This window comes from Poeciliopsis prolifica, unplaced genomic scaffold (genome assembly GCF_027474105.1).
Source record: "Poeciliopsis prolifica strain line A6 unplaced genomic scaffold, Auburn_PproV2 SCAFFOLD024, whole genome shotgun sequence".
Taxonomy (NCBI): Eukaryota; Metazoa; Chordata; class Actinopteri; order Cyprinodontiformes; family Poeciliidae; genus Poeciliopsis; species Poeciliopsis prolifica.
The window spans coordinates 575638-603622 of NW_026562399.1; the positions used below are offsets into that span (position 1 = coordinate 575638).

A 27985-nucleotide genomic window follows, 5' to 3' on the forward strand; every position below is an offset into this window, starting at 1 on the left:
CTCCGGGGAATGAAAAACACAAACATAAAAAGGAGGAGCACAAATTCAAAGGGCGAGCTGCATCTAAAGACTAAAAACACAAATCATTCACAAAAGATTAAATTTGCCTTGTGCTAAACTGGCAATATTGTGAGTCACAATATTCCCTTTAAGAAGTTTGGAAAAAAAGAACAAACTATTCTTATGGTTCATTCATACAAAATATCCTCCATGCAACAATTTTTTTGCAGTACATTCCCATGATAAGGGCTGAAATCTTCACAGGTTGTTTGAAGTCTCCTCACTTTTTCAGACCTTGGGATATTTTGCAGAATAAAATAGATTTTTACCCTGAACAGCAGCCCTACTAACAAATTATGTTCATTAAATGCAGAAGGCTTATTCTCAAGACTAATTTCACAAAAACATAAAATTTGTAAAATATAAGCCAGCATCTATCTATGAAGAATCATCTATTGACAGTGTTGATGTTGATGTACTTCTTCAAATTTGAGCATGTTTCTTTAAAATAAGCCACAGCAACATGAATAAGATGCAGACATAGTGGACCTCTGCTTTTCAACTGTCAGTACTTGTGGATCTTTCTGACAAATTTAATTCAAAATTATTCTGGGAAGCTTTTCCTATAATTAAATGCTACTGGCTGACATTTCCAAATTGAATATTAAGGTTTTCTTATTGTTTGAACTATTGAAAAAGGACATTTTAAAGTATTTTAGAGGGGATCTGAAGTATTTATGTGCCAGCTGTGTAACTTGTAGCTATGTTCCCTAACCCCCCTCAAATATTAGTAGTGTATTGAAAATAAACTGAAAATATTACCATTTTCAACTGATGTGGCAATTTATACAAGTTTAATTCAGTTAATTGTAGCTAAAACTCACACATAAGACCGAGGTGTGGTTATGAACTCAAACACATTTAGTATCTTACTAAATTAGCCCTCGGCATCTCAATCACTGGCTGTCTGAGTGCATTGATAGTCAATAAGGCTCTGAATGGTTCAGAAACCAGTTTAACCAGTGTCCCCAGGAACAGCTTCTATAGGGCTGGTGTCTAGTTTTTCTGTAAATCAACACAGCTCTGTACAATTTGGTTTGTACCAAGTTGTACAGAGCTGAAAACATGTTTCATTGCAGCAGTTTTTAATCAGTTTATTTAATCACTTCTGCTATTTTGTTTTGTTTTATCTGTCCATTAAAGCACTATAATTATTTTTAATATATTTCAATTCAACAATTAGAAATGTTTCTGTACTTTTGCTGTTACAGCTTGGACTTAAATGTCCTACATCCAGATCTTTGGATCATGTGAGGGCCAATTCAACACTACATGTATAACTCTACTATAAATAAAAACAGCCAGAATGTGTTGTGTTGAGTTATTCAGTGGAAAAATACAAATTTTAAATAAGTGTACATTTTTACAGCAAATCATTAAGTTGGTTCCTTCTTCATCTTTGTCTTTGACTCGGCTTCTTGGGTCAGTGCTGATTCCTGAAGTTGATGAGACCATCTTCTTAGACCATCCTTAGAAATGGTCTAAGAAATGGCAGTGAAGGATTTGATGGGAAGGTTATTGATTTTGTATGCTTGAAACATCATCATCATAATCATCATCAGTGATGACATCATCATCATCCTACTGAACCGTAACAGATCTGAAAGTTAGATACAGACACACATGACTAAAAATTATTCTAGCAGAAAAAGATGCAAGAAGGACAATTCAAAGGTCAGTTCAGTGGAGGTCCAGCGGTTCTTTGAAATAAATCTTACTCTAGTTGGGTTTTGAAACCTGGTGATCCAGTACATAAGAAAACAGGAAAACATCAAATCTGAGTTTGTTTCTGAGGAGAAAATCCATCTTCAAGTTAAGGATTGTGAGGAGACCCCAAATCAAAGAGAATAACGGATGTTTCCACTAATTTTTTAGAGGGAGTTATGAATTTTGTTCCTTGGTTTCCCTGCAAATATCTTAGTCATATTTAATTTCCAAGTTTCAGAAAATGTTCAACATCTGATTCAGAAGATACTGAATTTAATGTTTTGTGGTTTAAAATGTGTCAGTGGAATAAGTATCAAATGGCTTTTAGCTTCTTTTTTTTTCAAGCACCTGAGTTGTGTTTTAGCTATCAGACAGATGAACAGTGGCAATATTAGTTTCTCAGTTTAACCTGCAGAACGTTCTGGCTGTTTTCCTGGAAATGAACAGATTTCTGTTCTGAAGGTGAGGTCAAATATTCTCTGCAGTCTGCATAACAGATTCCATGAAGGAGACGCAACAATCAGCCTGAAGACAATACAGGGACCCGTTTACATGCTTTACTGGTTTACCAGGCTAAGTTCTGTCACTTCAGACACAGCAGGTTTGTTTTTGTCCTTTCTGAGAATGGAGTTAAAGTAAAAACAAGGAAATTCCCATTTTTGCATTTTTCACTTCTCTCACTGAGATAAAGAGTTTTTGGTCTCTGAAGGTTATTGTTTTATAGATCAGAAATTAGCCTTTATTGATTCTTCAAACCACAAAAACTGCTACTTTCCATCATTTATATGATGTTTCAAAGATTATAAAGCTGAAAGTTGAATGTAGTGCTGAGAAATTCACATTTGTGCTTTTTTTTTTTAGCTTTCTCTCAGGATAAAGCTTTTTTCGTCTCTCTAGGTTATTGTTTAAAAAACACAGAAATGACTCTTTGTTCATCCTTCAAATCACAAAAACTACTGCTTCTCGGTATTTCTATGCTGTTTCAAATATTATAAAGCTGAAAGTTGAATATTTTGCTGAGTGAGTGAGAGTGAGTGTCTCATGCTAAATCTTCCCAAATGTCTCATGTTCCATCCTCCAATATGTCCTATATTAAGTTATTGTGGATGTCTCCATGTTGAGTACTCCCTTATGTCTCATGTTAAATCTTCACATATCGCCCATATATAGTTATCCTAAATTTCTCCATGTTAAATCCCCCCATATGTCCCACATTAAGTTCTCCTGGATGTCTCTATGTTAAATCCTCCCATATGTTTTTGTTCTCCTGAATGTCCCCATGTTAAACGCTAAATACTAGCATAGGCAACACTCACCAAAGTCTCCAATGCCAGACTGAAGTACCGCCTCAACGTCATGAAGAGTCTGGCTTCTGTAGGGCAGGGCAATAAATCAACTTTATAGATTAATCAGATTTAGGATTTTTAAAGATTTAATGTTTGTAAAATGTGTGTGTGTGTGTTTTTTTAATTCATTTATGCCTTTTCACCAAAGCTCTCATTGGCTTTTCATAGCTCAGAATGATGTCATCTTGGTCGACAAGTGTACTTTACGGGTTTTAATTTATTCCAAAATTTTCACAGAATGTACTTAACATGTACAACTCACAGAAGGGATGGTTGAAATATCTACTTTTTGTCTTTTTTTCATTTATTTTTTTAAAAAAGAAAAGGAAAAACTTATCTATTAAAATCATAAATTGTATCTGGTATAAAAGTATTTGATTTTATCCTTAAGTCATGCCTTAAGTCTTTACTTCCAGTTTCTCTGGAGTTTTGATGGATGCAATAAAACATCCTGCCTGTGAAAAGCGCAAAAGGGAAGGTCGATGGCAGCGGTGCTCAGTGTACCTGCGTATGTGTGTGTGCGTGTGTGCGCACATTTGACCACTTTTGAGGGAATTAAAGTACAACACAATTAAAGTATGAAAAACAATAAGTGATAGATAAGCACTAAGCAAAATATTACATAATATACAGTATATTTAAATAGGATCTAATTCAATTCTGGATTAATACAGGTTGTTGCTATGTTGTTGTATGGTGTTTTAAGATCTTGTTCAATATGCCCTTTTTTGACTTTGAGCCCCTGCCTCTCCAAAGGTCTCTGCACAGCCCTGCACTTATGGTTATTTACAGTAATCCTTTCTGGGCTTATACAGTGCATGCCTTTTAATAAAACTCAAGATTCATATTTAAGTCATGTCATGATTCAGGTTGTGAATGTTTCTGATGTTTTGTTTTATTTTTTTCTTTTCAGTTTTATATTTGTTGCAGAGACATGAACCAAGGTTGGCTGACGGAGGATCTCATTCCGGTCCTGCAGGTGGCACTGCAGAAATATAACAAACCTCTGTCAAAGACAACGAATGTAGTCCTGAACTTCTTCCTCATCCTGCAGTTTGTTTCATCAGACACGAGATTGAGCTCCCTCTCTGTAGCATATTCTTCGCCCGGCTTTTCAGAGAAATGGGAGACCCAGTGACCGAGTACACAGCCCGGCTTCAGCAGCAGGTGAGCCGCCGGTGCATCATTGTAGCCATAGACATAATAAAGAGGTGCCGAGGTTTTTAATTCTTCTGAAGCTAAATGCTTTAGAAGGACGTTAAAGTGTCCAAGACACGCCAAACTTTCTACAAAAAACATAAAATTGAACGATTTTCTGTTGATACGCAGAAAGGGTCGTTAAATAAAAGTTTGCTTTCACAATTTACAAGTAAATAGACTTGAGTTTTGAATTCGGCTTGTACCCTAAGTATAAATGTCCTTTTTATGGTGAAAATTATGACTTTATTTTCTCTTTATTCACCCTTGTTCTACTGTTGAAGTAGTGCAAAATAAATGGTTCTGCAAAATTATATAGCTTAATTTTACATTATTTATTTGCCGAATTTATCACAATGTGATATTTCAGTTTATCTTCTAGGAATGTGGTTCAAAGTCCATATACGCGTAATTTTAATTGCATTAAGCCAGGAGTTATTGTGGATTTCATTTTGAAGTTACAATTACTTTTTATTAGAAGGCCCTGGGCGCCATCTGCTGGAGAAAGTAGAATTGTAACATTTTTATATGAAGTAAAAACTTGATTTTTTGTTGGATAATCAAAAACAGAAAACAAATACGATTCTAAATAGTTTTTTTTAACCAACGATTTAAAGTAAGCTTTTTTATAATATTTCTAATATTTTCTTTTTCTTTTAACTCTGACTTGAAAATGTGTTAAATTTTTTCACAAAATTTTCAGTGAGCTTCATTCATTCACTGAGTTTAATTCCTTTCAGTAAATTTGAATATGTATTAATTACAGCATGCTTACAACAAAATCAAACATAAGGCAAAAAAGATAAAGTTACCAACTTAAGTAGATATATGTTTTATCTGATTGTTTATTCTAATAACTGAAAGAGAGAAAATAACTTTTGGTTTCACTCTGACCAAGTGAGAGTTCATTCAGTGGTGGAGCTGACCAGGAATTTTTGTTGCTCTATAGATATGTCACAGATGTGGTCTGTGCCAAAAGTTTTGCTTTGTCTAGCAAAAAATATTGATACCTTCTTAATCATTTCTGTGTGGATACAGCTACAAACTTTAATGTTAATTTGATTTTATGTGATGCACCAAATAACTGCTTGTGTTTGCTTAGCTCAGAATAATGTTAGCAGGGCCAAAACCATTGTCTTTTTTGACAAGCCTGTTTAACAGCTTATATCTATTTAAACTTTGAGTTCCTGTTAACTCTGTGACTGATTATTAGGGTCAGGTTAAGATTATTATTTTTTTTAATTACAAGAATAAAGCCTTAATATTACAAGAATTCAGTCGTACGACAATAAAGCCAAAATAATACAGAAATAAAATGTTATTACCAGAATATTTGGTATTGTTCTTAGAGATAAGAACACACTTTTAACACATCAGCGTCATATTATTATCAGTAGCAGAACTTTGAAACAATCATGTAAACAAAGTCTAATTTGAAGAAAGAACCACAGACTGAACTGGTTACATCAGCTCTTGATAATTGTCTTATTACAATATGGAATTTTAAGACATTCTCCTTGTGAAATTTATTTTGACTATATCTTTTCAGTAATGAAATTTTGTTACCATGCCCTCATAGTTCCATTGTACAACTCAGTACAAGTGTTTTGCTTCATTTACAGTTTTCTTCTTTTCTTTTTTTTCCCCTCAAAAGGAGCGCGAGATCCAAAGTTTGTCTGCAGAGATCGAGAGTCTTAAAAAGTCTCAGAACTGTGAGCCGTCACAGCGTCTGGAGGATCTGCGGGAGGAAAACGCCAGACTGAAGTACCGCCTCAACGTCATGAAGAGGGTGGGTGGCGGCTGGCATTCCAGTCTGGCTTCTGTAGGGCAGGGCAATAAATCAACTTTATAGATTAATCAGATTTAGGATTTTTAAAGATTTAATGTTTGTAAAATGTGTGTGTGTTTTTTTTAAATTCATTTATGACTTTTCACCAAAGCTCTCATTGGCTTTTCATAGCTCAGAATGATGTCATCTTGGTCGACAAGTGTACTTTACAGGTTTTAATTTATTGCAAAATTTTCACAGAATGTACTTAACATGTACAACTCACAGAAGGGATGGTTGAAATATCTACTTTTTGTCTTTTTTCATTTATTTTTTAAAAAAGAAAAGGAAAAACTTATCTATTAAAATCAGAAATTGTATCAGGTATAAAAATATTTGATTTTATCCTTAAGTCATGCCATTTAAGTAATAGTAGTTTCCTCAGAGTCTTCAGGAGGAGACGCCACACTGCGCTAAATCCATGCTGAACATCAACCAGCGGCTGCAGGATGTTTTCGGCGAGGCCATCAGGGCTTCCTTCCCTGACCTCGACAACCCGCCGCTTGTCGTCACCCCCAACCAACAGGCTAAGTTTGGAGATTACCAGTGCAACAGCGCTATGGGGATGGCTCAGGTGTGTCTCTGACTGCTTATTTTCCCCTCTAATGTTTCTTCTTCAAGTGTCTCGTTCATCACACCACTGGGAGCAGAGGTCGCAGAAGAAATGGCGCTCCCCATCCTTGTCAAAGTTTATATTTCAAAACAGAAAAAAGTGCATTTTCAATCCCACACCAGACTTTGTTGGGACCATTTCTCTTTTCCGTTGTGATATGGCTCTGCTATTTTTGTTTCTGTATTAATGGCTCATGACAACCAGTGGCGCCCTCTGTTTATGGTGGCCAAAACTACATCACTAAGAGAAAGTCTAAGCGAATGTTATTAGCTAATTGATTGGATTTAATCTCAATGGAATAAACCACTAATTGGCATTTCTTGTCACAATATTTAGAATTTTTTAAATATAGATCCTTTCTGACTGTTTTCTCTCAGATGCTAAAAGCGAAGGGAACAAAGGTGAACCCGAGAGAAATCGCTGAGAAGATTGTCCAGAATCTGCCAGATAACGAACTCATCCAGAGAACAGAGATCGCTGGACCAGGTAGGAGCTCCAAGCGCTAAACTCTTTGAGTTCAACGCTTTCAGACTCACTTCCTTATATTTAAGATTTAAAACTCCTCAACAACTTTTCTGTAATTATTCCAATTATTTTTTTTAGGATAAGGGAATTGTTTAATCTATTTTAATATTTGTTCTTAATAATTTAAATGCCATAACATATATTTTATCTTAAACTTTTTAATAATGTATTAATATCTGAATATCCAAGAGCAGAAATCTAATAATTATATTAATTAAATTCTTTACTGCTGCAACAAATTAATGAAATAAATTAGTAGTTTCATTTTACTCTGAACATTTTGTGTATTAAAAAAATACATTTTACAAGAAAATTTGAAATAAAGTAATTTTTAATGGGATTTGCTCTATCATTTTCTTATATTGTTTTGCATTCAATAACCTTGAATTATTTGGCAGTGTAAACTAAAATTTGTAATTATATATTCACCATAAAAAATAACTATTTGGTAGTACATGAAAATGTATACAATATGGTGTTTTGATAATGTAAATCTCAGTGGATTTAATAAAAAAAATAGTTTTGAAAACTAAACAGAAAAATAAATAAAATGCTAGAAAAAAATCTGTTAATGGTTGTATAATCATTTCAGTTGCTATTTTATTCTGAAGTTGCTCAATTTTAACATATTCCTTAAATTAAAAAATTGCAAAATAAATATTAAAAAATAATTTGTCTGGTAGTTACTCCAAATTTTCACTTAAAAAATATATTTTTAAAAGCAGATCTTTAAGTAGCTGTACATTCAGCTTTTTTTTTAAAGCTAGCAGCTTTTTGTTCAGCGGTTTGTTTTTGCTGCAGCCTCATTACTCTGCTTTATTGTCCAGGATTCATCAACATCCATCTGAAAAAAGCATTTGTGTCCAAACTGCTGACCAGCCTGTTGCTCAATGGCGTCCAGCCGCCACCGCTCGCCACCAGGAAGAGGGTTTGCCTACAATATAAAACTTTACTGCCCTCTTGCTTTTGTTCAAGTTTTACTTTTATGCTTTACAGTTTTATGCTATTCATATAGCATCTGCAGCTAATATCAATGCAGCTGATTTGACTTTTTTTGGGGGGGAAGGAGCTTAATAGAATGTAAACAGGTTAAGCTAAAACTGACACTTGAGGAGTTCTGGGTAGAACATATCTACAGAGAGACTTTTGCTTTTAATTTACTAAAAAATCTTAATATTTTTTGTACAGTTTTAGAGTAATTACTGTTCTGAATGTGTTCCAATAGTTGGCAGTTTTTTGGGTTTTTATATTCCAGTTAATTGATTAATAAATTAGACGATTACTTCAATTATCACTTATCACAATTAAGCAGATTATTTGTTTCAGCCCTATTCCAAAATGTAAATACTTCCCTCTCCGAACCAGAGGGAATAAATTCCCAAACTAAACGGCTCAACTAAAAAAAGACTAAAATCAGAACAAATAAGAACTAATAAAGGTGATATCAATTAGTCATTTTTGATGTCTTGTTGCCTAGGTGATTGTGGATTTCTCCTCGCCCAACATCGCCAAGGAGATGCATGTGGGTCACCTTCGTTCCACCATCATTGGCGACAGCATGTGTCGGCTGTTTGAGTTTCTTGGCTACGACGTCCTCAGGTCGGAATTAAACTCTTCCAGACTCTGCAATCCAGATCATAGCAACTCCTGGAAATGCCTCATTGTTGTTGTTTGTCACACTGTTTGTTGACATCGGCAGGCTGAACCACGTCGGCGACTGGGGTACCCAGTTTGGGATGCTCATAGCTCACCTGCAGGATAAATTTCCAGACTACCTGACAGTGTCTCCTCCCATCGGTGACCTGCAGATATTTTACAAGGTCAGTTCATAGGGTCAGGGTTATTTCAGCTCATTACAATATTTATGGGTGTACCAATTGCCGTTTTTTGGCCGATCACTGATCTTTTGAAGCCCACCCTTTTGATTCTGATTTTGGCTGATGCCAAATCTTTTTTGGTCCATTATGATATTATCCTTGGATAGGTTAAAATAGGTCTTACCAAAACATGTTTACTACATTTTTTTCCACAAAATCATTCTTCATTTTAGTCTGCTCAGTTCTGCCTATTTGGAGAATCAGAAATTTTAGGGCTTCTGTTATTTTAAATCCAAATAAGCTGCATATAGCCATGGCCCCCAATCTTAACATTTACACTGTCATGTTCAAATTGGTACATCACTTGGAAGTTCAATTTTGAAGTTCATGAAGTCGAGGAGTTTGCCATAGATGGACACTTATTGTAATTTTCTAGAATGTGATTTTCAAACTTTTATTTTTAACAGAAAGTTCTTGTTGTTGGGAATAAACTGAAAACTTTGGGTAACACTTTATTTGATGGAGTGGGCCATGACACTGTCGTAAACATGAAGGAGTCTTTATGAATGTCTGACTGTTGTCATGAAATGTGATTCTGTAAATAATGACACTTTCAATGTAAAATTGCACTAAAAGTTGCATTTAAAGTCCATTAAAAGTGCCAACTTTGCATTAAAGTGTCAATATTTACCAAAGAACAGTTCATGACAACAGTCATAGACATTCATAAAGACTCCTTTTTGTTTATGATAGATGTTATGTTTATGACAGTGTCATGTCAGCCTTAAACACACCCTACCAGATAGTGTTACCAAAAATTTTTCTAAACCACGGATCTGCAATCTTTACAATTCGAAGAAAAGGATGCTGCCCTCAGTACTTCTTAATAAAACTTCAGAGCTGCAAATGTTGCATAACTTTTTAAAAATTGATAAATTATAATATCTTCTGCAGGAAATGTTGTCATTCTCAAATAACCACAATTTTACTTATATTTTTTAGTTTAAAATAAAATAAAGACATTTTCTTCTACAAGATGTTTATTTGTATGGAAAATAATTTAAACACATCCAGTTTTCAACATAACTAAATAGAATTTTTTTTAAATATGTTGCTGGTACTTTTGGTGACAACTGATGCAAATATTCTGTCAAAAACCATTTGTTATCATATTTATATTTAAAAATAATATGTTCTGTTTTTAAAATTATTTTTACCCATGTTATCAAGTCTCTGGAGCTGCAGGTTACGGATCCCTGGTTTAGATTGATATAAACCAAAAAAATAATTGAAAAAGTCAGGGAAATCTGAAGGTAAAAAAAAAAAAAAAAAAAAAAAAAAAAAAATATATATATATATATATATATATATACACACTCCTGATCAAAATCTTAAGACCAGTCAAAAAATTGCAAGAATTTGCATTTAGCATTATTGGATCTTAAGAAGGTTCTAAGTAGAGCTTCACAATGTTAAAAGAAGAAATCAGCATAAGAGACAAAAACATTTGAGCGGGGAATTAATTCAAAACTGCATTTATACTCAAACATGATTTTTTCAGCTGATCAAAAGTTTAAGACCATAGCTCAAAAAACCCCCAAAACCCCCCAAAACAGAAATCAAAGTGCCAAAAAAAGGACTCAGTAATGAGTAGCTCCACCATTCTTGTTGATGACGTCAAACAATCGTTTAGGCATGCTTGATGCCAGTGTTTCCAGGAGGCTAGTGGGAACATTGCTCCAAGTGTTGAAAATGGCTTCACGAAGGGCATCCACTGTCTGGAACTGATGTCCATTTTCGTAAACTTCCCTTGCCATCCATCCCCAAATGTTCTCAATTGGGTTTAGATCCGGGGAACATGCAGGATGGTCCAAAAGAGTGATGTTATTCTCTTGGAAGAACTGCTTTGTCAGGCGGGCGTTGTGAACTGCAGCATTGTCTTGTTGAAAAACCCAGTCATTACCACACAGACGAGGGCCCTCAGTCATGAGGGATGCCTGCTGCAACATCTCCACATAGCCAGCTGCTGTTTGACGCCCCTGCACAACCTGAAGCTCCATTGTTCCATTGAAGGAAAACGCACCCCAAATCATGATGGCGCCCCACCACTGTGCCGTGTAGAAAACATCTCAGGTGGGATCTCCCTGTCATGCCAGTAACGTTGGAAGCCATCAGGATCATCAAGCCAAAACTTTTTCTCATCAGAGAAGACAACTTTCTTCCACCTTTCAATGTCCCATGTTTGGTGCACCCTTGCAAAGTCCAAACGGGCAATTCTGTGGAGTTGAAGAAGACGTGGCCTTTGAAGACGTTTTTTGTTTCTGAAGCCCTTCCCTTGCAGATGCCGTCTGATGGTTATCGGGCTGCAGTCGGCACCAGTAATGGCTTTAATTTGGGTAGAGGATCGTCCCTTGTCTTGATGGACAGCCAATCGGATCCTGCGGTTCAGAGCTGGTGAAATTTTTTTGGGTCTACCGCTTGACTTTTTTGTTCCATAACCCTCAGGATCATTTAAAAAATGCAAAATGACTGTCTTACTGCGTCCAACCTCAGCAGCAATGGCACGTTGTGAGAGGCCTTGCTTATGCAGCTCAACAATCCTGCCACGTTCAAAGTCAGTGAACTTTTTTGCTTTTGCCATCTGGAGGTCTTGACAGTGTAAAGACTTCATAGAACATGACATGGAATCCAGATTTTTGCACAGCTTTTGGCTTTTAAAGACTATGGTCTTAAACTTTTGATCAGCTGAAAAAATCATGTTTGAGTGTAAATGCAGTTTTCAGAAAATTCCCCGCTCAAATGTTTTTGTCTCTTGCACTAATATTTTCTTTTAACATTGTGAAGCTCTACTTAGAATCTTCTTAAGATTCAATAGTGCAAAATGCAAATTCTTGCAATTTTTTCACTGGTCTTAAGATTTTGATCAGGAGTGTATATATATATTGTCTTCTCCTTTTTGTCCACCAGGAGTCAAAGAAGCGCTTTGACGAGGATGAGGAGTTCAAGAAACGGGCGCACCAATGTGTTGTCAGGCTGCAGAGCAAAGAACCCGACTTCATCAAAGCCTGGAAGATGATTTGTGACGTTTCCAGGAGAGGTGGGCTTTTCCATGACACTGAAAAAGAGACATACTTATATTTAAGTTATAAGATTATAAGAATGAAGTCAGGTTAGCAAAATAAAGATGCAATATTAGCTTAAGAAAATTTTAAAATTATGAGAAATAATTTGTTTTAAAGGGAAAAAAAGCTTCAATAGCTATCAATATCTGACATGATCAGCTCGGTAAGTCTGACACAGTCATTTCAAAGTCTTGCTGTTAATATTTTGATGCTGATTTTTTTTGTAAAACTGACACCAAACTGTGACGTCACAAGTTTCTCATGACATACATTTTACAACTTTATTCTGGTAATATTGTGACATTATTCTCACATTTTTACAACTTAATTCTCACATTTTTATAATTTTCTTTTCTTAATATTATAACTTTATATTCTCATTTGCACAACTTTATTCTCATAGTTTTACACCTTTACTTTTGTATTTTTCCAAATATTTCCTTGTAATGCCATGACTATTCTCTTTGTGTTCTAATTTATTCTCTTTATTCTTCTCTTCTTCATTCTTGTAATGTCAGAAAACAAAATGTTTCTAGTCTGGCTCTAATATCCAGTTATATATTTTAACCTGTAATCTTCTTTTCATGTTTTGTTATTCTTCTTTTCTTGTCTTTTTTAAATAGATATTGACTTAGCTTTTTCTTACATTTCAATTTAGTCATTGAAAAGGCTTTTTACATTCAATCTATTCCTTTTTAAAGATGTTATTGGAAAAAAGGTGACATAATAAGATGTTTGAAGTAAATAAAATAATAAACTGAGGTTATAAATAATTCTAAAGTAGAATAAACCTGTTGGGATTGATTGATGTGATGATTCCAGAGTTTCAGAAGGTCTACAACTGTTTGGACATCCAGATCGTCGAGAGAGGAGAGTCGTTCTACCAGAACCGGATGACCCAAGTGGTGAAGGAGTTTGAGGACAAAGGTGAGACTCAAAGCATGATTTTATTCTAGTTATATTACGACTTTATTCGGCTGATCTTACGACTTTATACTGGTAATACCCATCTTCGTTCTTTCTGCAGTTTATTTTGTAGTCTGTCACAGAGTGGATCAACTGATTGGATGGATGGATTATACATAGATATAGTTTTTATTTTACTATTTTTTTATAGCAACTGTTTGTTCATCATGCTATGATTGTTCACAAATAGAATAAAACCGAAGAAAATCTGTAAATAAATCGAACAATAGATTAATAATGTTGCTTTGACAACATGCCAACACTTGAAGCCACCACCAGGAAGTGCTATTATCATAAATATCTGGTCTTGGGTATTTTTTACACTGTTATTATAATCCAACTTCCTCATTACTGTCTTAATGTCTAATCTCATTCCTCTACCTTCCTGTTGCCGTTATTTCCTGCTCAGGTCTGGTTGAGCTGGACGAAGGCCGGAAGATCGTCTTTGTTCCAGGTCAGTCCATCCCGCTCACCATCGTCAAGTCGGACGGCGGCTACACCTATGACACGTCAGATCTGGCAGCACTGCGTCAGCGGCTCTTCGAGGAGAAGGCTGACATAGTCATCTACGTCGTGGACAGCGGCCAGGTGTGGATTTATATGACTTCTGACCTCCTCCAGTCATCAGACTGTCAAGTTTCTGCCATTTTGTTTCAACCTGCAGTGACTTCAGATTGTCTTCCGTTGTCTCTGTGTGGTTTGTTCCCCCAGGGGACACATTTTCAGGTGATTTTCGCTGCAGGACAGATGATCGGCTGGTATGACCCCCAAGTGACCCGGATAGAGCATGCCGGCTTTGGAGTGGTGCTGGGAGAGGACAAGTGAGTCTTAACCCAATTCATGAATGAGTCGTTTATAGGAACATGGAAGAATTTATGTTTTTTGTTGAAACTGAACCTGCTGAGTGGTGAAGAACTATTGGTTCCCCTCAGTTAACCAGTTATGGTATCAAGAAATTAATTTTCAGCAGGAGGGGAAAACAAACCCAAACCAGATTGTTACGTTTATTACTCACAGATGCACTGGACACATACAACTGAAACCAAAAGTACACTTTTTCTTTCAGTGTAGCTTTATGTCCATTATAAATGTGCACCAAACTTTGATAATATTCCACTGTTGAAAAAACTCAAAATTACAATAGCGGTGTTTTTATGAAATAAGAAAGTTTAAGTTTAAATCTTTAAAAACCATCATCCACCAACTGTTGTTCATCACAGGACTCGTGATGTGAAAAAAACATTTCCATTGTAGTTGTGTGAAATCCCCTCATTTTGTTACAGCTGAAAAACGTAGCGGCAAAACGTAGCAAAAAAATATGTTTTTTTGTTCTAAATTTTCTTGTTCTAAATTTATGTGTTTCCCTTACTTTCCGATTTGTGCAATTATGAATGTGATTAATGTGATTAATTGCTTACAAAATTAAACTTTATTATTTGAGAGGGCAAATTTGGAGTATTATGCCTTTACCATTATGTTTCTTGAAAATGGTGTCCAACAACAACTGCAGTTGATCCAGAACGCTGCTGCTCGGGTTCTCACTAAATCAAGGATGATAGTGCGCATCGCTTAATTTTTAAAGTCCATACACTTGCTTCATGTAGCTCAGAGAATAGACTTTAAAATGCTGCTGTTGGTTTATAAATCATCGAATGGTTTAGCACCACAATACAATCTGCTGTTGTTATATCAACCTTACAGAACCTCTCAGGTTTTCTGGTTCTGCTTCTGCTCTTCATCCCCACAACCAGAAGCAAACATAGAGAAGCAGCATTCACCTTCTCTGCACCACAAATCTGGAACAAACTTCCTGAAAACTGTAAAATTGCTGAAAAACTGAGTGCCTTTAAATCAAGTCTACAAAAGCCTGTTAAAAGTTGCTTTTAAAACATAATTAATGATACATTATCAACAATCTGATATGTAACCATGACACCTGACAAAATGTAATGTTTCTATTAGTGACTGTGTGTTCTAATAAAAGGGGCATGCTGTAGCTTTAATCAACCGAACGAAGTGAGAGCACTTCCTGTTGTCCTTTCTGGAGATTGCTTCTCATTCAGAGTCATGCGGGTTGAGCTTTAACCATCTGAACCGGCCGCCGTTCATCAAAATTTGTATTTTGTGTTTTTATTATGTAAAGCACTTAGAAATGCCTTGTTGCTGAAATGCGCTATACAAATAAAATTGGATTTGATAATTTGTGGGACAATTAATCATCCAGTAAAATTTGTTACCTTGACAAGCTCAGTCCCATCTCTCTCTCTCTTTTTTTGTCCCTTTGATCCTTCTGTCTGTTTTATTTTGTTTTTCTTGTGCAGGGTGATTATTTTTTTTTTGTTTTGACCCCAGGAAGAAATTTAAGACCCGATCTGGAGACACAGTGAGGCTGATGGACCTGTTGGAGGAGGGACTGAAGAGATCTATGGACAAACTGAAAGAGAAGGAGCGAGACAAGGTGAGACAACCGGCATCAAGATCTGATTTCCACGCTGCTTGAAAGCATCAGATCTTTCGAGTTTTGTTTTTTATTGTGGAGTTTTATATTATTTGGCCTATATAAAAATTTCCTTGATTTTTATCCTGAAAAAGTTTGATTTTTTTTTTTTGTCAGTTTTATTTATGTTTGTTTTTGAAAGCTTATACCTGTAAAAGTTGTCTTTATCATTCCTCCAGCTGTTCTTTTCCTTCACATCATTTATTGGAGGTTCCTCCTTTAGAATATTAACTCAATATTCTAAATATTCTGTACTCTGCTGTAACAATGTTGTTATTTCAGCTCATTTTATAACAATTTTTTTTATTATCAATGTTTAGTGTCAGATGTTAAATCTTTGATAAGCAATCATTAAGTGAGCACCGGTTCACCATCCAGCTCGTTATTTCTTCCTCCGGAACGCTCCAAGGCAGGTTTTCACGGTAATGACCTGCTCACTCTGGGGCAACCGTTAATTCTTTACGCTGAGCCATATCACAGGACTCAAACCAAACCAGAACTTTAAGTTTTATCTGCTGAGCTCGACCCGACTTCAACACACTTTGGGTTCTTTATCTCCCTGCTTTTTTCTTCCTGAACTCTCAGCTGCACAGATGCTGCACAGATGCTGCACAGATGCTGTTTTCTGCATCAACTTGTCTCTTCATTAAATCTCTGTGGTGGGAGTTGCAGATTTTGCCCAACATGTGGGTAAGAAGCTGGTTGTGCAATCGCTGGTGAAGTTGACATTCTCTTCTATTTTCAGGGAAAATGATGCCTAACCTGCAGTTTTAAATCATATCTCTTAATCTCGTTTATGTACGTTTTTTCCTCTTGTGTTACTTTTCTCTCAGACCAAAGTGTGACTCGAGGAGGTTGAGTCTTCTGCTAACTAGCCTATGCTAGATGGTTAGCGTTTTTGCATTTATCCTGGTTGAGTGAAAATTTATTGCTAGTTGGCTGGATGATGATGTTTTTTGCCATGTAAAGCTAGCATGGTTTTTACCTGTCAGAGTTTGGAAATAAATTCAAACTGGAAAAAATTCTCGTTTTACTGAGATATAAGATTTATGTCATTAAAAAGAAAATATCTACTAGATTAAGTAAGAAGGTCATAACAGTAAAATATGTTTTAGCTGATATGTTGTTGTCCACTTTATTCAAACTAGGTCAGTTGTCTAAAAGTCTGGGTCTTTTCGGCAGGTGTGAATGTATAGTCAAACTGAAGTCTGCCTACAAACCTCGTTTCGGTTTGGTTGAAGTGAACTGTAGTGCAGGTTGAAAGCACATATGAACACCAAGAGGACCGGACAATGCTCCGAAAACAGGACATAGACTAAAGCGTAGAGCATTCTGGGTAAATACAACCAAAACAAGCATTGGAGTCTAGTGTTAGCTGGAGAGGTGACTCGTTGTCTTCTGCCAAAAACAAAAGGGAAATACTACAAGCGCCAAAATTGTATATGTCATTTATGTTTACATTTTGTTTAGAAGGAAGTTTGTTGACTTTTTCAGAGTTTTTGTGTTGGTTCTCAGTGCAGCAGGTGAGGGGGGTAACGGGTTTCTCAATTAGTTTGGTTTATTTGGTACAATGTAAATTGAATGCAAACTCCACCTGCTGAAAATGTAATAAATGTTGCAATTTTGGGCCCTAACTGGACTAACAGGTGTGAAGAAACATGTTGACAAGGAGAGTGACAATCTGTAAAATTTCATTTTTTCCTGTGCTGGATGAAAGCACAGCAAAAATTCCCTAAACAGTTCCTCATGTTTCTAGATTGTTTTTTTCTTGTCTTAAATATCATTCAAGGTGACACAAAAAATCTCTCAAAACAAAAATCTTGACTTGCTGAAACATGCAGTTTCCCTGACACCAGACCTGCAGCAAGAAAATCAGTGCAGCTGACTTTCTTATTTTACCTGAATTTGGCATACAAACTAAATCTATATCAGTCACATTTATTGTATCAATTAATTGTAGACTGCTGCAGGTTTCTTAGGTAAAGATTAAATGGAAAGAAAAACTCCTGGATTTGAATTTAAACCCACCTGTTTTTCCATGTGAGAAGCTGTGTTGTCCTATAGTGGATATGAAAACCTGTGAATGTGTCGCTGTGCCTCTAAAGCACAATAAATCACATCTCCCAGGATGTTGTGACCTGCTGACTGAAGGACAAACCTTTAGTGGTTTATAAAATCTGAGTCTGCTTATTGAATTCCTCTGAAGAGAGAACTCTCTGGACTCAAATCCCTGGAAAAACTTTGATTAAAGTTTATTTTACAAAAAAGGAAAGAAGCTCCGACAAAGATGACCTGGTGTTTGTATATTTTTACAAATAAACAAACTTTCTTTGCAGTGGACTGACGACCTGAGGAGGTTGTACCCCACCTCTCGCCTGTTGACAGCTGGAGATAGGCACCAGCACTTCACCTCTCCCCATGACCACAATGGGAAAAGGGTGTAAAAAATGGATGGATGGAAAATAACTTTCTGATTTGAAGTGGGAGGGAAAGTTGGTGGAGGTTAGCTAATGGATACAACCTTAGATTTTCTGAAATAATTTGTTCAAAGGGAAAGCGGGGTTGTGGTCAGGATGCTAAAAGCATTTTTGCTATATTATAAACTTTAATATATTTAGTGACTTTTCAAACCCCTTTACCTACTTTTTAGCAAAAAATAAAAAATAACTCATGAACACTCTACCAACTCTTATTTTATGTGTTTTGGATACTATTATGGTGACAACACTGTTATACTGAACTCATGGTGTTATGTACGCACCGTCAGACATAGTTGTCCATTCATGTATTGTAACAAATGGGAGACTGAGCTACCTGTGTATCATTCTACCGAAGGAGGCCAGTGGTGAGACAGTTTCAGGTACAATACTGCGCAGTTCAGGTTCAGGGTTCAATGAAATGATTGAATATACTTTTGGACATATTATCTGTTGATATTGATCACGTCTATGGCAATTTAAATTGTTGTGGAGGCCTAACAGAAACATAAAGATAGAACCCTACGTATTTTTATGTCTACCATAAAAAAAGTTGATTTGGGAGTTGGTTTCACTGAAGTGTGAAGAGAAACTGATTTCTACAAAATAATGATTTTGACTTTGGGTGCACTGATTGGAGTTTTCTGGACAATTACCGATCTTTCAAAGCCAATTTTGATTTTGGTCTATGCGGATTTCTTAAATTTATTTTAAAAAAAAATTTGTCTGAGAAGTCATTAAGTGGCGTCTGTAACGCAAACGTGCAGACATGACTTAGTGATCATGCGTGTCAGTCGACCCTTTTTAATGGCAGAGCAAAAGGGGACAGTGGCTTTTTTCATATCTTTGAGGAGGTAAATCAGATTGGATTGTGCCCACTACACCTCAGGTGTAGTGTCTGCAAAGTATTTGTTGTGAATTTGTGTATTTATACTTCAGAAAGAAAATGAAGATAAAGAGATTGTAGGAAGCCGGATAATCTCAAGGAAGAACATCGATATAAATTGAGCTGCAACAGTGTCAACAGTGCAGACGTAGGTTCTCAGTGTCTGCAGTTGGATTTAATGAGCTTCAGTAAGCAGATGGTAGACGTGGGCACTGACCCAGGCAGCGAGCAGACTGCCGGGCGAGGTGGGCCTGCAGGGAAATCGTGCTGGCATCAATCCCCATGCAAGTTTCTTCCCAACATCAGAATCCATTCAGCTGAAAGTTGCTGAGTGTTAATGTCGCTGCACCCAACCAGGTCAGCATCTCTTGTTTTTTCCACCCCTGTTAGTTTTAGTTTAGATGAAAATACCTGAACATCAGACGGAAACACAGGATTGGAAATAATCTCATCCGATGAAACTGAGAACTGAAGGAACGAAAATGAAACTTGGAGCTGTGTTGGTTTGCAACCTTGGTAAGACCTTAATAGAAAGATTAGCCCTGGATCCCAGGATGTGAGCAGACCCCATTATGAGACACACCTCTAGGCTGCTTTTGATTGATTTATGAAAGGCAGCAGCAGCTAAAGACCGGGTCATCTGTCCATCTATGTTCTGAAAAGAGCTTTATCAAAGAAGAGATAAAGATGTTGAGTTTGCATCAAAATTTAAATCCAGTAAGGGAAAAAATATTAGTCATAATGTAAAAGGTACTTTATAACTACAAATTTAAAGTATTTGTACCATCTTGAAAACCTTTTGGTTCTTAAGGAATCTGACCATCTATCCAGTTTACCTTCTATCTGTCAAATTTACTTTCACTCTGTCCTCCATCCAATTTGTTGTCAAATCATAGAAATCATATATATTTCCTTTACTTGTTCTTTTTCTGGTGAACGTTTTCCAGAAGGGCCACCATGGTTGTAATGGAGAACACGTTTGGACTAAAACTGTCAGTTGTTATTGCTAATGGTGGGAACAGCTAACTGAAAAGTTAGGTTTGTTAACCACTAATTCACTAAAAATGTTACCTCTGCTAATGCTAAATTGCTAAACATACTAAAAAATGTATCTCTGCCTGTTTGTCCAATCTACCTTCAGTATTTTTGCCTAATCTACCTTTTATATGTCTATCCTTCCAAATTATTATCTGTCCATTCAGTCGTCCAGTCTGTCTTCAATCTATCTGTCTGTCCATCTAATTTCACTTTTGTATGCCCACGACTGTCCAATTTATCTTGAATCAGTTTGTCCTTTACATCACATTCTTTTTTTGCTCATTTTAACTTCCATCTGTTTGTCCATATTACCTTGGTAACGATTCTTTATCTTGTTGCCCTAGATACTTCACCTTCTGTCCATCCATCCAGTTTTCATTTTCTGTCTGTCCAATTAACATTTTTTCAATTTGTATACATCAATGACTATTTTCTGAGTCTTTGTCCTGTTAATTCTTGTCTTGTCGAGTCACATGGTCTCCTCAATCTATGTTCTGCTCCACTGCAGGTTTTTACTTCCATCTGCTCTCATTTTAATCCCCCTCTTTACTCCCTACGGAGTCAGAACCAGATTAGCTGGTTTAATCTCTGCCTCAGGTTCAGTAAACTAATGATGGAAGTTAAACTCAGCTCACTGCTTTGACTCTTAGAGGGTGAAACAGTCTTCAGTTATTACAATCTGATAAAGGCCGTTCATTTATTGTTTATTGTGGACTTAATTTTGTCAGGTGCTTACTCCAGACGAGCTGGTTAAAGCCCAGAGAGCCGTTGCTTTTGGCTGCATCAAATACGCTGACCTATCTCACAACCGCATCAACGACTACATCTTTTCCTTTGACAAAATGCTGGACGACCGGGGCAACACGGCGGCCTACCTGCTCTACGCTTTCACCCGCATCAGGTACAATCCCACCACTTCTTTTAGCATCTGAGAGACATTGAAAACTGGTGACATACGGATCATTTGTACATTTGTACTGTGCTCTACATTGCAAATTACTAGTTCATTATTGGAAATTTTGTCAACTGCATACAGTTTGTCAACTGTACAGTTGACAAACTGCAGTTAAAAATGTCTATTTTAGTTGCTAAAATAGTCATTTCCTGTAGCCTTTTGATAAACCCCATACCTACACACCTTCTTGTTTTGTCAAGAAATCCAAAAGTTTAGGAAGTAAAATCTTGAACTTTCTCCTCTCTGTCCGGTTGGAAAACCTTCCACATCTACCTTCATTACCCATAATCCTGTGCCAGAGGATTAGTCTTTAGGGCGTTCCTTATCCCTGCTGTATCGAGCGTCGTCTCTTCTTCCTCTCTATCCTGCCTGGAGGACTTGGGATCTGGATGGCAGCATGCCCGGCAGAGATTGATTATCTAATTTTTTATTTTTTCCTGCAAGGAGTCTCACTTAAGAGGATTTGTCAATCAATAGCTCACTCACTGTGGATGGCTGACCCCCTCATGAGTCACAGGAAGTGAGACATAAAGGGTGAAGTCCTTTAACCTGATCAGAAGTTGTGCTTTTTATTGTTTTAAACCAGATTAGAAAGAGGAAACCTCTTTAAAGATCCGTCTTTTAAAAGTTTAAACAGTGAATCAGGTTGGTAACTGTTGTACGTTTTTCATTATAGTTTAGTTTTATTTTGTTGTACTAGGGATGCGCCAATAAGGATATGCCCGCTGATATTGTTATCCAATATTAATATTGATCTTATTGCCAATAACCAGTTATATATATTTTATATATCTTTCAATGCCCTTTCCCTTTGACACTCTGAAAAAAATGACTGTACTTAGGAAAATATTGGTTGCTAATATCGACCCCAGTTTTATTTATCGGACGATGCTAAAAAATTATTAATATCAGCTGATGCCCATTTTAGTTCCGATATTGTGCATTCCTACTTTTGAATTTTTGTCTAATTCAGTTAGTTTTAGTTAGGTTTTAGTGTGTTTGGTCATTTTTATTAGTTATTGTTAGTTAAATGTATATAATAAATAACCAACTGATTCGGGTGTTTGCTGTCAACTATTTCGGTCTCCATTTTGTGGATTAAAAGCCACCAGCAGGAGTAGACAGCTGATGTGAACTGTGCGAAAAAAACAATTAAGTTTCACAGTTTAAAAGGCTAAAACATCATAAACACAAAACAAACACTATTATATTATAAGATAAGAATATGTTAGTTTTCCAAATGCACAATATAGTTCCAGTTATAGTGTTTTAACCATTGATTAATAGTTTGTTTATTTCAGCCTAGTAAGATGTCTTCTCAACTTCATTATTTTATTAGTTTTAATAAAGTGTATTAACCTTGTGGTGAATGGATGTACATACATTTTTTCTTTTGATGTCCTGTCAGGTCCATTGCCCGTCTGGCCAACCTGGACGAGGCCACGCTCAGGAAGGCTGCAGAGACCACGGAGATCCTGCTGGACCATGACAAGGAGTGGAAGCTGGGGAAGTGCATCCTGCGCTTCCCAGAGATCCTTCAGAAGATCCTGGACGACCTGCTGCTGCACACGCTGTGCGACTACCTGTACGAGCTTGCCACCACCTTCACGGAGTTCTACGACAACTGCTACTGTGTGGAGAAGGACCGGCAGACAGGTGAGCCTCCAAGACAGAAACGGGTGCTTAAAATTTTTGAAAATTCTTTTATTTCTATTAAGTGTTCTCGAGGTTTGAAAGACACTTGATATTCAAACTGTACAGTTTTACAATAAAGTGCATTCTAATGTTGAAACCATTTATTTTTTACACCCAATAAAAAGACACAGACACTTTTGTCACTCTGAACTAAATCAGACTAAACTTCTCTTGTTTTATGACAGTTATATTTTGTATTTTTATCTCCATATGGTGCTGGAAAAGTTTGAAAATCTACCTTGAAAATGCTTGAATTTTACCATAGGAAAAGTGCACAAACCACAAGAATGCTAATAAATACAACAGAATGGAAACATCTGGAAGTTAACGTTTCCCAGGTCAGAATATGTATGGAAACTGTTTTGCTTCATTCCGTATCAATGAGTCCAGGACTGTTTACTCACCTGATTGTCCCGTAGTCTTGGTTCAATTCCGGACTGGAATTGCAACCTTTGTTACATCTTCAGCTGGTGCAGTCTGCTTTCACTGCAATCTCAAAATGAACCAGACCTTTTGACAAACCTGTTCCCTCCCTTGCATGTGGGGGTGCTGCACCAATAAGTACTGAAGGAAAAAAATCTGAAAACCTTTGAAGACACTGAGCACAACTTCCTTCCTCTGGAAAACTAAACAGAAATGGAGTAGCATCAGATTTTAGTGAATTTCTCTTTTGTATCTGGTAAAAGGCTACAAACCTTTTCTCTCCCACTAGTGTGTTTTCTTTGGTTGAATTTTCCCAGAATGCCTTAGGCTATAATCCCCTTCCTGCTTTTGGAGCAGTCTCTGATCTGCCTGGCATTCACATATGCATTCTATCTGCCCCAGATTTTATTTCAACCAAGTGTAGGTGGACCAGAGTTCACATCAGAGTTCGATTACACATTCACACCCCACAAACAAACCAGACCAGAGTTGAGTTAAAGTGAACTAAATAGGTCTGGTGTGAACACACTCTTAATGTTGTATGAATTTGTACATCCATCCATCCCTTTGTTTTTCCATTAGTCAATCATTGACCATCTATCAAATCTATCAATCTGTCCAATGCAGCTTCTTATTCATTTATTGATCCATCATCCATCTGTCCAAATAGATCATTCAGTCCATCCATCTGTCCATATGTCTGTCCTTCTCAATATTCACTAAAAGGAACATAAAACTATTGGACCTGAGAAATGTGCAGAAAACTTTTTCATTTCCTTTAATGGATTAATATTTAGTCATCGAAGGAATTTTCACTCACTGGTTAAACACTTGGTTTTAATTTAGGGTTTGGTTTTGCTCTTAAATTGTTTTCCCTCAAAGTAGAGAGGTTTTCCCTGCTTTTCCTAGCCCTAAAATCTGACCATCTATCCAGTTTACCTTCTATCTGTCAAATTTACTTTCACTCTGTCCTCCATCCAATTTGTTGTCAAATCATAGAAATCATATATTTTCCTTTACTTGTTCTTTTTCTGGTGAACGTTTTCCAGAAGGGCCACCATGGTTGTAATGGAGAACACATTTGGACTAAAATTGTCAGTTGTTATTGCTAATGGTGGGAACAGCTAACTGAAAAGTAGGTTTGTTAACCACTAATTCACTAAAAATGTTACCTCTGCTAATGCTAAATTGCTAAACATACTAAAAAATGTATCTCTGCCTGTTTGTCCAATCTACCTTCAGTATTTTTGCCTAATCTACCTTTTATATGTCTATCCTTCCAAATTATTATCTGTCCATTCAGTCGTCCAGTCTGTCTTCAATCTATCTGTCTGTCCATCTAATTTCACTTTTGTATGCCCACGACTGTCCAATTTATCTTGAATCAGTTTGTCCTTTACATCACATTCTTTTTTTGCTCATTTTAACTTCCATCTGTTTGTCCATATTACCTTGGTAACGATTCTTTATCTTGTTGCCCTAGATACTTCACCTTCTGTCCATCCATCCAGTTTTCATTTTCTGTCTGTCCAATTAACATTTTTTCAATTTGTATACATCAATGACTATTTTCTGAGTCTTTGTCCTGTTAATTCTTGTCTTGTCGAGTCACATGGTCTCCTCAATCTATGTTCTGCTCCACTGCAAATAAACCTGCGGGAAAGCTTTTCAGTACAACTTACTTAACAACCTGTTAGCATATACATGTTGACTAAAGAATAACAGTGCAGAAAGCCAGCATGTTTTGTTCTGCGATTTTTGCAGTGTCTCCTTTTACGTCTATTACATTTTCATCATACCGTCTTTCCCAAGAAGTCTAAAAGTGTATTTAAATATAAAGAAATAACAACAAAGATGGAAAAGTCTGGAATTTTGTTCAAATCGGGGCAGCTTTTTTGGTAGTTTCAATACTTAAGTACAGAAAAGCAATTCCGGCTCTACGGATCTCTGTCCTCTTCCGCTCAGCTGTTTAGTTTTAAAAATAAATGTTTTAGTGTTCTGGAAGTGAGTCTGCAGATTAGCGGGATATCTCTCTCTGATGGAGCTTCAACTAAAAGCAGGGCGCCATATGTTAGTCCTCTTTCCTGAAAGTGTTTTATCCCTGCCGTGCTAGAATGTGAGCACTTCAGGCTAAGAGCTGATTTATTATGATAATTCTCCACACACAAGCTGTAACTCCAGTAGGAGTTCATTGTAAAAACTTTCTCTATTTGAAAGCAATTACTATGCTTTTACATTAAAGATGAGGATAAAATATGCCTTATTTCAGGGCATATGTCTGGGCAGAAGTCTGACTTTTAAATCAAGTTGCAAAACATTAAATGAACATAATACAAAATACTGAACTGCTTAAAAAAACTGAACTAAAATTTCACAATAACAAATTTTACTGGATGATAAATTGTCCCAGAAGTTATTGTGATAAATGATAATTTTGTTGTTCTGACATTATTTTCAAGCAATACATTGGAATTACTGTAAGTCCACCCTTTCACAGATTGATAGTTTAATAGTATGACAGTTATGAAATGTATTTCCTTTTGTTTGGATTCCCTCTGGTAATTCCTAGGAACCACCAATGTGTGTAAAATCTAAACTTTTTCATCCAGTGCCATCTTCCCTCCGTTCACATTAGTCTGTCGTCTTGTTTGTGTAAATACAGACAGAACTTGCTGACCGCTGCCGTCCACGCCTCTTAACGAGCGCTCTGCCTAATGCACCCTGTGCTGCTCGTTACAGACCGCCGGGTTTCTGCTCCGTCACGTGGTACCGACCCGATGGGCTGGATGCTCGTTTAGGTCACTGATTTTGATTTGAGAGAGCGTCGTCAAATTTGACTTCTGACCTCTGATCGTTTGCTGGTGCCTCAACATTGGACTCATTTAGTATCTACCAAACATTTGACTTCATTTCTACTTTCCATCTCTGATCGTGTCTTGTTGTTTCAGAGAACATTCATGCATCAGCCTCAAGACATTCTGTTGGGTTTTTTTCTCCATGAATCATTTTACTGATTGTGCTGTCTTAGGAAAAGGGAAATGTGCAAGTAAACAGATGAAGTTTGTTAAAAAATAAAAGCTGGAAGTTTTTAGCCAAAAATGCAACTGAAGTAATCGTCTTGCACAAATCTCATAATTATATTACAATATATGTAATCAGAAACCAGAACCCTCTGTATATTAAGTAAATCCAGTAATAAAAAGAAATCATCTTCTTTTTCCTTTTTTTTTTTTAAGTTTCCATCTGTAATGCTAACATACATTTCCAGTCAATCAGCATTAAGACTGTGTTAATTTTGAGCTTATAGTTGATTATTTTATAACTGAATAATTTATACAGTTTCCTTATATTAGTTATGACTTATTATTTTTCTGTACTTGTTCGTTACTTTATTTTTGGCTACTCAAACAAAAAAGAAGTAATTATTCCCTCTGGTTTTGTTATGCTATTTTTTACCTTGGGAGAATGATGATGCGTAACTATGGCAACAAAATATTGTTTTTACAACTTGGAGCAGCTGATGATCATCTTAAAAGCTCGAATAATACCTGAACTATGACCCTAAAACTAATAGGAGAGTTTATAGATGCAGAAAGGAGGAGGAAGTTTAAACTATTCCTTCCATCGATCTTTGATCATATCACCTACTCCAACTTCTCTCTGCTCAACTTTCTGGAAATTTCAAGAGTATCTGCAAAAGCTGGATAAGCTGGAGTTACAACTAATCCAGGACGTTATTGAAATATTGACTCTTCAGCCCTGACATGGAGCTATTAGCATGTCATAATAGTCATGAAATTTTGATACAGCAACACTCTTCAGTCAGGCATCTGCAGATTCACTCCTACTGGAGATCCTTCCTACCCACAGCAATCTTCATCAGATTAAACCATTTTAAAAAGTTTGTTTTTTAAACAAACTTTTTGAGAATTTTATTTTATTTTTTTCCCTGAAGGTGTTTTTACACTTTTGGTAAAACTCTTAGCTCTGAGTTTTTGTTTTATTTTCAACTGTTTAGACCCACAATTATGGAAAAGTTAGAAAGTATGTTTAAAAAATGACTTGGTTTAAGCTAATATCAATACAAATGATAACTGTTATGAGTTCTACTTTTTAACCCATAAAATGGGTTAAAGTTTAAATTTAAATTACCGGTAAACAGAGTTCTGGAGTGGTCCAAACTGAGTCCTTTTTTTTTAATGGGTCAAGTTTTGATGGCAGATCAAATGAAAAGCTGAATAATTAATTTGTTTGTCTATCTGTAGGTGAGGTGAATAAGATCAACATGTGGAGGATGCTGCTGTGTGAAGCCACTGCTTCCATCATGGCCAAATGCTTCGACATCCTGGGCCTCAACCCAGTTCAGAGGATGTGATCCCGTCTTCCTTCCACTTCAGCTGAAACTACAGGAGCTCTCAGTCAGTACTACACAGGACTGCCATTTCTGACAAAATTTGTCAAATCATAGGGAAAATTTAAAGTTTGGTTCATTAAATGTCTCATATGAAGGATACTTTTTTAAAATAAAGAGCCATTCTGGAACTGAATCTCTCCCTTTTTTTATTGTTTATCTGAAACTTTCTGCAGAAGGAAAAAAATAACCCTAATTCCTTAAAATTCCCTAATCAGTACAAAAATGTTTTAAAAGTGTCTCACTCGTCCTTTCATCTCAGGTGAGAAGAGAAGGAACAATTCACAGACTGTGGCTCATTCAGTACCAATTTTCCCCTGGAGTTAACATCTGGATAATTACATCCAGCCCCAAAGGAAATGCTTTTACACCTGGGGAAACTGAAGGGTCACCAACTCCTGCCCACATTGAGCTAAACAAAC

At 36.3% G+C, this 27985-nt stretch overlaps 1 protein-coding gene across 2 annotated transcripts; it reads left to right on the plus strand.

Moving 5' to 3' along the window:
* The first annotated feature begins 4149 nt into the window (after positions 1–4149).
* rars1 (arginyl-tRNA synthetase 1) lies at positions 4150–27699 on the plus strand. 2 transcript variants are annotated; one of them, XM_055046644.1, is made up of 15 exons: positions 4150–4280; positions 5965–6099; positions 6524–6712; positions 7129–7237; positions 8104–8204; positions 8754–8875; positions 8976–9096; positions 12061–12190; positions 13038–13142; positions 13591–13769; positions 13893–14002; positions 15534–15639; positions 20808–20980; positions 22443–22690; positions 27418–27699. In XM_055046644.1, exons 1-15 carry the CDS (start codon positions 4236–4238, stop codon positions 27525–27527), a joined length of 1983 nt encoding a protein of 660 aa, XP_054902619.1. In that variant the 5' UTR covers positions 4150–4235; the 3' UTR covers positions 27528–27699. The 2 variants fall into 2 exon arrangements, with proteins under 2 accessions (XP_054902619.1, XP_054902618.1); XM_055046643.1 differs by having other exon boundaries at positions 4171–4280; positions 6533–6712.
* The last annotated feature ends 286 nt before the right edge of the window (positions 27700–27985 follow it).

Coding starts and splice junctions, on each gene's coding strand:
- rars1 (XM_055046644.1), top strand. CDS start 4,236: ATGGGAGACCCAGTGACCGAGTACACAGCCCGGCTTCAGCAGCAG. Junction 7,238..8,103: donor AACAGAGATCGCTGGACCAG/GTAGGAGCTCCA, acceptor TTTATTGTCCAG/GATTCATCAACATCCATCTG. Junction 22,691..27,417: donor GGAGAAGGACCGGCAGACAG/GTGAGCCTCCAA, acceptor GTCTATCTGTAG/GTGAGGTGAATAAGATCAAC.